Here is a 9,640-nt window from a genome sequence, read left to right as displayed (position 1 = left end):
GGACTAGCTCTTAACATAAAGAAAACCAAATTTATGACAATTAGTAAAAAACCAATACTAAACGCTCAACTTACAATCAACCAACAGAATATCGAAAGAGTCGAGCAATATACATATCTAGGCACCAATTTAAATAGCCAATGGGACCACTCAACAGAAATTAAACAGCGAATAATAAAAGCAAAAGCAGCATTCGTTAGAATGAGAACTATTTTCAACAGTCGAGACATATCATTAAAAACAAAATGCCGTCTATTGAACTGCTACATATTCACAGTTCTGCTCTACGGAATGGAAGCATGGACACTGACTGTTGCATCTATGAATCGGCTCGAAGCTTTCGAAATGTGGTGTTATAGGCGCATCTTACGTACGTATATCCTGGGTTGACAGAGTTACTAATGTGGAGGTCCTGCGTAGAATGGGGAAAGAATGTGAAATTCTCATGACCGTCAAAACTAAAAAGTTGGAATATCTAGGTCATGTAATGAGAAATCAAGAACGTTACGGCCTTCTCCAGCTGATTCTCCAAGGGAAAGTAAATGGTAAGAGAGGACCGGGAAGAAGACGCATTTCCTGGCTTCAAAATTTGCGAAAGTGGTATAACACGACTACCACTGAACTGTTCCGCGCTGCAATAAGCAAAGTGAAGATAGCCGTGATGATCGCCAACGTCCGGAACGGATAGGCACTTTAAGAAGAAGAAAGGAAATATGCAGGACGGTATAATTTATAATACCTGGAAATGAAAGATATTGTTCTTGATTATGCCCAAGAAAATTATTCCTGTATTTTCGCTGCTCGAAAATATGAAAATAATGTATCCAAACAAAGCTATAATCTATCATAAAAATATTTTAAAGAGTATTAAATAAGAGTCAAAGTTGAATCAATGAATAATATTGTTTAAAATAGATTAGATTTAAAATTAGATGTATTTTATATATATTTTGTCTATTACACATTAAGCAATATTAAGAATTTCGTAAGTATTCCTATCTTTGCTCTTGTTTTGATTTATACTACTGTGTTAACTATATAGTTATCATATTTAGTTAAAGAAATTAATTGGAAAAATATTTTTTATTTATTTACATTTTACAATAAACAACAAAATCAGTGCTTAATAGTGATACCCTTGTTTGCCGTTATTGCTAGGAGGGACATATTGATTTTTAAGTGGTTGGAAGTTGAAACTGTTTTTGCTAGCTCCAGCAGCTTGTTCGTTGTGTCCTCCGCCATAAGCTCCGTGGTTGTATTGTCCAGATTCACCTTCTTCTCTATATTGACCGTCGTCGACAATTCCTCTAGCTTCATCGGCCAAATTTTGTTCGATGGCTTTTTGGATGTCTTCTGGTACTGGAGGAGCAGTGGGAATATGGGCACCTTGGGGAACGAAACCGCTTTCGCCAGCTACGTATTGGATGGAGATTTGCTGACCGTCGGGAGCAGTATAGGAGAATCCTCCTTGAGCGTTAGTTCCGTCATGGCTAGCATCACCTAAAAGACAAAAAATCGGTATTTACACTAATATATAACTGATACACTAATATTACGTATTAATTCAGTATTAATTATATACCTTGCTCTTGGACAGAAATACCATTTCCAGTTTCCAAAGCATAGTTGTACGTTTCTCCGTCATTGTTATTGTCTAACTTTAAAATAGGTACGTCATTAGCTTCTTTGTTGATAGGTCCAGAAGGTCCAGAAGCGGGAGCAGAGTATTTGTTGTTGAAGTTGGATTGTTGGAAACTATTTTGAGAAGAGAAACTATTGGCACTATGAGTTGAGATTTTGTTGAAACTGGCATGAGCTGCACTATCATAACCTCCTTGGTTTGGTGGTAGGTAAGTATTTTCCAGACGGCCACAGTAGCTGAGACCGATGATGGCGAAGAGAACGACGAACTGTGGAAAGAAAAATAAGTTTTGTATATAAGAATTTAACTTAGAATATGCAATCGAAATGTTAACGGTCTTTATTTTCAACGTTTATTTTTTATGAGTTATTGTAAATATTAACTCAAAATTTGGTTAAAATTGTAGCATAAAAGTTATTAAAGAAACAAGATAAGCTATGAAAACATTCTAATGAATAATATTTTTGATTCACGTTATTGTATTAAGTTTTAAGTAATAATCATAACATTTAATAATCACAACATTTGGTAACAATGATTGTTAGATAAATACGCTATGTCCCTTAGACTTTATCTGAAAATATTCAAGATCAAAGTCAAATATAAAGCTGAAGAGGAAATAATAAAAAATTAAAAAACTAAGAAGTTACTGTCATATATCAAATTAAGAAAGAAGAGGTGTTAAAAATTCGACGAGAGTGTCGTACATGTATATATATTTTACGTATTTTTGGTATAGTATTTTGACAACAGTCATTGTCAGGTTTGATAAAATATTGACAGTTTCAAGTGAATAAGAATACACGTAAATGTAATAAAATATGGTTATTTAAAAAAGTAAATTAAATATGTGAAATAACTAGAACAATGCCGGAGAGTAACGCAAAAAGTCTCTGAACACATGCAACAGTTAGAAATAAATAATAAGGACAACAACAATATATTACCAAAAAATAAACAACTATAAAAATAAACAAAAAAGATTGGAAAAAACTTTTTACGGATCTATATAAAACCAGCAAGAGACATACGCAGAAGAGGAAGAAATATCAGATAATAAAGATGTAGAGAAAAATGCACCTACCTATCCAGAATTCATAGATAACTAAAACTAAACAAAGCTCCGGGGCCAGATGAAATTTACAATGAACCGATCATAAACGGAGAAGAGGAGCTGCTGAAAGGGATGTACAAACTAATGGTCAAAATTTGGAAAAATCATCACAAAAAATTTAAAAAAGGCGGATCCAACTAGGTGCAACAACTATAGAGCTATTATGTTACTGAATACAACGTATAAGATCCTGAATACCGAATAAGAAACCGATTAAATTGTTACATAGCAAAAATATAGAACACTATCAACAGGGATGTAGAACACTATTAACAGAGGACTAATAATCAATCAGAACAAAACAAAATACTTAATAAGTAGAAAAGACGATGTAAATAGAAGAACAGAAATAAAAATCGGTAAAAAAAATTCCAAAGGGTCGATTACTTTAAATATTTGGGTATTAGTGGACTACAAACGCGGCAAACCAAATTATCAACTACTCAAAGACAAAACCCTGAACTAAATACAAGGATAAAAATATATAAAGCAGCAATTAGGTAGCTAATAAAGCAAAAGTAATGTGTCTTACGAAAAAGATAAGAAAAATAAAGAATGGTACAGCCAATAATTGTAATAAATACACGGCCCAATAAAGGAGATAAAATATAACCGAAGGGGAAGATATAATAAAATTTATTAAAGCACAAAGAGTGAGATGGTTTAGATATATACAAAGAAGGGAAGAAGGCGCACTGATTAGGAAAATTAGGAGGAACTGGAAACTGGTATTAAACAAACCAAGAGGAAGACTAAATATAAGACGAAAAAACCAACAACTAAAGTATAATATAGCAAAGATAGCAATTGCAAAGATTCAGGATCAGAGATAGTGGCCAAATACCCACGGAATATTGAGCGACCTATACTCAGTAAAAGATCAGTAATATGAAATGGATAATAAAGCTTTAAGATTATAAAACACGTACTGACAACAAAACGATAGGATTAGAATTATTAACAACCAAGTTTTCAATAGCATCAACATAAGAATATGAATAAAACAAGGTTGCATGCTATCTCCTATGCTATTTAACCTGTGCTAATAATTTTAGCGCAGGTTATTTTAGATTAAAAAGCGCAGTAAAAAAGTGTAGTCAAAACTTTATTGTGGAAATAAAAGTTAATAGCATCCAAATATTGAGCATTAGATACGTAAATGACACAGTCATCGCAGACTCAGATGTCAGATTACAAAACTTATTATATTTCATTATCTCTCAAGATAACTAAACCAGTGCTAAAACAGATAACTTCTTATAGTGACAAAATAAAAATTCTCTATTTAGCACTGAGAAAATTTTATCAGAGTTCATTAATGGAGACAGCATTCGAAGAAGAAGAATAAATATCGGAAAGAAATCAGATCAATAAGAAAAAAAAAACATTTTAGCTACAAAACGTAGAGAAAACGCAAATTGTTTGAATGAACTTTCAACTCTTTGTAAGGACTGTTAAAATCAAGAAATAGGAATGCCATTGTTGCGGAACAATCTACCAAAAAATATTAATTTAGAATTCAGTTGGTTTGTGATTAGGAGAGAGACATAAAAAAATTAAACGAAGATATTACGTAGTCTGCGTGTATGAGAAAAAAGATTTAAAAGAAAGTGCAAGAAAATAAAAGAATGATATAGAAAAGCGTACGGTAACAACAAGGTATACTTTTCTCTGCAGATAATGAAAAGAAAAAAAAAAGGAATTGTTGTTTTCTTTTTCGGAAGACTTCTGTTATAAACCGTCCGTATTGTAGTTGGCATAAAATACATGAGATGCGTTGTACTGGCTACTAAGAAGCGGATTTCTCTTTACATGGAACACAACATGCGAGAAGAATAATATTACCTCAATTTATAATAAAAGGAGAGAAACTTGAAAAAATAATAGCTATTCTAGTTATTTGTCGTTCAAAAATCTGCGTAAATGAAGTAGAAGAATCAGTAACTAAACAAACGACCATAACATCAAGAGTAAAATTGAATGACAATTGATTTTATGATTGTTAAATACTGTAAAAAAAATAACAATATTGGTTTATAATAATGCTGCCAAAACCATAACATATATAGAAAAATATTCAGTTGAAATTCTAGAACAACTACAAGGCTATAGCGAAATTGACTAAATAATAAATTATGCTTTTCGTTTAAAGTATGTGATAGTCTGTAGAAAGTTTCAGAAACAGTTATGATTTATAAACCAGATAAAGCACCCCATTAATTCCCTGTTATGTCGAAATTACTTAAAATTATTTGCAAAAAGTCTTAAGCCTACTTCAGACCGAAAAAATATTATCTATAATACCAGTTTGGATTCTAAAACACAAAAAAACACTAAAGCATAAAATTAAGCAAGCGAAAGAAGAATAGGTAAAAGAACAATGCACAGAAATAGACGAATACCAGAAGAGACGTGATAGTTTTAATAAACACAAAAAAAATTAAAGAAATAACTCACAACAATAGAAAAAGGAAACTAGAATACTGCAAGATACAAATGGGAAACTAGTTTTGAATACTAAAGTTGTTGAATCCAGCAGAATAGAACAGATGGAAGTAGCAGTATAAGATGGTGTGATTTTAAAGATATTAAAAAAGGAAATTAAAATGGCATTAAAAAACAGCAAAAATAGCAAAGCAACAGGTTCAGACCAAATAACAGTAGAAAGCTTAAAATGCAGTAATGATTTAACACAATATACAAAACAGGATATATACCGAAACAATGGTTACTTTCCAACTTTTTTTAATCTCTATATTCCTAAAAATACAAGACTGCGGTAAATACAGAACAATATGTTTAATAAATAATATTCTCAAATTATTCTTGAAAGTAATACATGGTGGTATAAATAAAAAAACTAAAAGAAGGAGTAGATGATAGTCAGTCTAGATTCATAAATGTTAAAGACAAACAACATATACAAAAGGAACATAAGAATACTAACGAACCTTTACTGGAATCAAAAACTACAAATTGTAATATATACCGACCCAGTCCAAAAATTAAAATCAGGAGAGGATTTAAGCTGGGATGTATTATGTCTCCATTACTATTCAATGTATACAGTGCATCAATTTTTGAAAAAGTATTACTCCTAATAAGCAAGAAAAACAGTTACTGTAAAAAACATGGACTAAAAATCAATATAAAAAAGACTAAATACATGATTATAATAAAGAAAACAAGTATATAAACAAACAGACAGCTTGGGAGATGTACCAATCGAAAGGGTTAAAAAATACAAATACCTGGGAACCTGGATTATAGAAAATAATGATTAAACAATAGAAATAAGGACCAGGATAAAAATGGCAAGAAAGGCGTTTGTAAAAATAAAAACAATTCTCTGCAATAAAGACATTAGACCAGAACTGAGAGTAGGAGCTCTGAGATGTTAAGTGTTTTTGATACTACAAAATGGACTTAAAAGCTGGACACTGAAGCTAGGACACATAAATAAGCTTTGAAATGTGGCGTTACAGAAGGATGCTAGATCAGCATGGACATGAAGAAAACGAACACGTAAGTATTGCGAGAAATGGGCAAACCATACGCAATAATACACCCAATAAACATAAGAAAGTTATAATATCTAGGACATGTAATGAGAGGACAGCGAAGTGAAATAGTAAGATTGATAATACAGGGGTAAATAAGAGAAGAAAGGAGTGGAGGAAGAACGAGAGTTCAAAGCAGCGGTAGATAGAGTAAAGATAGTGATGATGATATCCAACCTCCAATTGGGAGACTACACTTAAAGGGGAAGAAGAATGGACTGATAAATGGAGAATGAAGTTAAAAAAAATACAACTAATTTTAAACCTATACTAGAATCAAATGACAGAGATAAAAACGAATAACAATTTTGTTGATAGATCCATGTGCACTCTTCGAAAGAGATCGCCAGGGTTGCATCTTGTCATCGATACTATTCAACATATACATTATAAATATTTGTGAAATAACTAAAGGAAAGGAAACTTAAGTTATTAAAGGCAACGAACACCTTCGTTATGCCGATGATACAGATCCATACACACGATACAGACTCTTCATAGATCTTCAGTATCTATTAAATACAATAAATGAGGTTAGACTACCATATGGATTACGTCAGTACAATCAGTCACATTCCGTTTACAGACATCCAGTGGCTGTAAATCTGCAGCTAAACGAAGAAATAATAACAAAATTTCTCAGATTAAATATCTAGGTGCAAATATTGATATTATATAAAACTAAAAATAAGATTATAATTCGGATCGGTTGACTAAAAAAACGATTATCAAATTGAAAAAAGTAATAAAGCATAAGAAGTGGCTTCAGACTTACTATTAGTACTTATAAAATGTTTATATTATTATATGGTACAGAAACCTGGCCACTAAAAGTTAGAATAGTGAACCATTAAAGCTTTTGATATGTGGATCTTACGCAAGTTACTTAAAATTTCACGGACAGGCAAAAAGGCAGCTTTTAAAATTCGTAAAACTAAAAAGTATCATATTTGGAACAGTTTTTGAAGAGATCATGATATTCCTATCTAAGCTCACACTTTAAAATTAAATAGAGGGTAAAAAGGGATCTGAAAAAATAATAATCATGATTACGTAATATTCGAGACTGGTGTAGAATTTCCAACGTAGCCGACATATTTTGCCAAGCAAAAAATGACACACTTATTGAAGATAAACGTACTAGAAGTACATGGCACTAGCGAATGAAGAAAGCTAAAAGAATCTGAATATGTCTACATAGGATTTACCAGTGTTGACTTACAGAGCGGAAACGTTGATTATGACAAGAAAGATCCATATAGCTCAAAGGGCAATGGATAGTATATGTTGGGCGTTTTACTGCGAGACAAGATCCCAAAAAGCCAGCTACGATCAAGATCAGGAGTAACTGATGCTGTAGAGAGAGACTAGCCACACTGAAGTGGAACTGGGCAGCTCAAGTGGCTCGAATGATAGATAACAGATAGACAAAGCGGATACTGGAATGAAGACCAAGATATGATGCCTATCGAAGCATAGGTCATCCACCAACACTTTGGACTGAGGATCTAAAATGTTGCCATGGGAACTGGATGCAAGAGGCACAAGATCGAAGCAGATGCTAAATTTTGAGGAAAATCTATATCCAATAGTGGATAAGCGAAAATTGAGTGATAATGATGATGATAAAGACTTTATAAATAGGATCATTGGACAAATATCTATACATATACCAAGGCGAATGCAAAATTGGAAAACACTTGAAAGCGATAATAGAATTCTTGTAGAATAGATAAGACTTAAACATATAGTTATTTCGGTTTATTGGAACAAATTTTACATTGTTGGTAAAAAAGCAGATAATAATTTACAAAGAAGTCCTAAAAACAGAGTATAGTGCTCAAGATTGTACATTTGACAAACTTTAAAACATTATCATTTCTTAATCTTAGGTTAAAATAAAATTGATAACTCCTCTAAACGAAGACCATACTGAAGAATATGTTTCAGGAAAAATTAATCAAAGAACAATAAAAAAGCATCAGTCGATATTTTAGAGAAAATAGTCAAATCAGACTTAGCAAGTGTTGGCATGATAAGAATTGAAAATTAAATAAAATAGAAAATTTACTATGTAAAAATATCGGAAAACATTAAATAGGGAAAATAATAAAACCAATAAAATGGAGCTGAGATCATGACTGAGATTATGACTGTTAACGATTTTGATTACGTTCGTTAAATGGAAAAGATTGTATACAATAAAAAAATTAAAATAAACACACTTTGACATGATATACAGTTTTAAAATAATAAATTCAAAATGTATTTCAAACTCTTAAAAAAATTGAAACAGAAGCCCATTAGAAAAACTAATCATGCATTAAGAGAAATGACAAAATTATAAATACCTAGAAAATAATAAAAAAATATATATAAATACATTATTAGTTTTAATAAAATTTTCTTTTTGCTAAAAATTCTTTTAAAACTAAAAGTAAAATAAAATTTATTTGAGTATCAAAAAATTGACAATTAATTAAAATAGAAGAATATACTTTTATATTTAATAATTACAGACTGAAATGAATTCTGTGAACATAAATTATCAGTTTTGATAATCGAATATATTTAACGCATTTATCTAAAATTTAATTGAGTTTAAATAAAAATAATGTTGCAGTTAATTGAAGAGTTTCCATTAAATATTATTGTATAGCAAAAAGAATCACCGCAAACCCTCACTTGAATCACTATTACAATTATCGCGAAGTGTCCACCCTAGAAATCACAAAAATATTATTTATCCTTACTTGTCTCATGATGAACAAAAACTAATATTTGGATCAACACAAATTGTTGTGATGCTTAAAAAAATTCGACCCGATGCTTATATAGCTGGTTCCCCCTATACGGCGATTTAAAAATGTATTGCAGAAACATTTGGGATTGCCTCGGGGCGGAGAAATATTGAAACAAAATGCGAGATATTAAATTATTTTTTTATTTAATGCAAGGTGGATCAGTGCTAATAATTGATCGATTTTAGAGATATAATTGGATGAAGAAGGTGAGATTTAGTTGATTGTTGCAAAATGTGGTATTTACTATTTGTTTGTGATTAAATCAGTGACGTATGGTACAAACATTTTATATGAATTCAATTTAGATAATCATCATCAAGGGACTATGTTAATAAATATTTAAAGTTCGTATTAAATCGAATGGAATTAAATTGTGAAGAGTCTCGTTTTCGAAAATTATCGAGTGCACTAAATTAAAGATGGGTTTTAAGCTTTTTATTAATGCAATTTAGAAAGATTCAAGTCCTTAAGTCCTATATCTGACCTTTTGAGTAATTAGTATAATGAAATATTTTATTTT

At 31.0% G+C, this 9,640-nt stretch overlaps 1 protein-coding gene across 1 annotated transcript; it reads right to left on the bottom strand.

Moving 5' to 3' along the window:
• Positions 1-1,068: 1,068 nt before the first annotated feature.
• On the bottom strand, positions 1,069-9,184 carry LOC140437106 (uncharacterized). The gene is made up of 3 exons (XM_072526429.1): positions 9,070-9,184; positions 1,583-1,910; positions 1,069-1,500 (listed from the first exon to the last, which is right to left on the bottom strand). Exons 1-3 carry the CDS (start codon positions 9,076-9,078, stop codon positions 1,124-1,126), a joined length of 714 nt encoding a protein of 237 aa, XP_072382530.1. The 5' UTR covers positions 9,079-9,184; the 3' UTR covers positions 1,069-1,123.
• Positions 9,185-9,640: the final 456 nt, after the last annotated feature.

This window comes from Diabrotica undecimpunctata, chromosome 3, assembly GCF_040954645.1.
Source record: "Diabrotica undecimpunctata isolate CICGRU chromosome 3, icDiaUnde3, whole genome shotgun sequence".
NCBI lineage: Eukaryota > Metazoa > Arthropoda > Insecta > Coleoptera > Chrysomelidae > Diabrotica > Diabrotica undecimpunctata.
The sequence above is the reverse complement of the archived record's forward strand: the minus strand, read 5'-3'. Positions and strand labels throughout refer to the sequence as shown.

Bases quoted from the DNA above. Each gene is read 5' to 3' on its own strand.
- LOC140437106 (XM_072526429.1), bottom strand. The intron at 1,501-1,582 runs GTATATAATTAA...TTTGTCTTTTAG, and splicing joins TATTTCTGTCCAAGAGCAAG to GTGATGCTAGCCATGACGGA.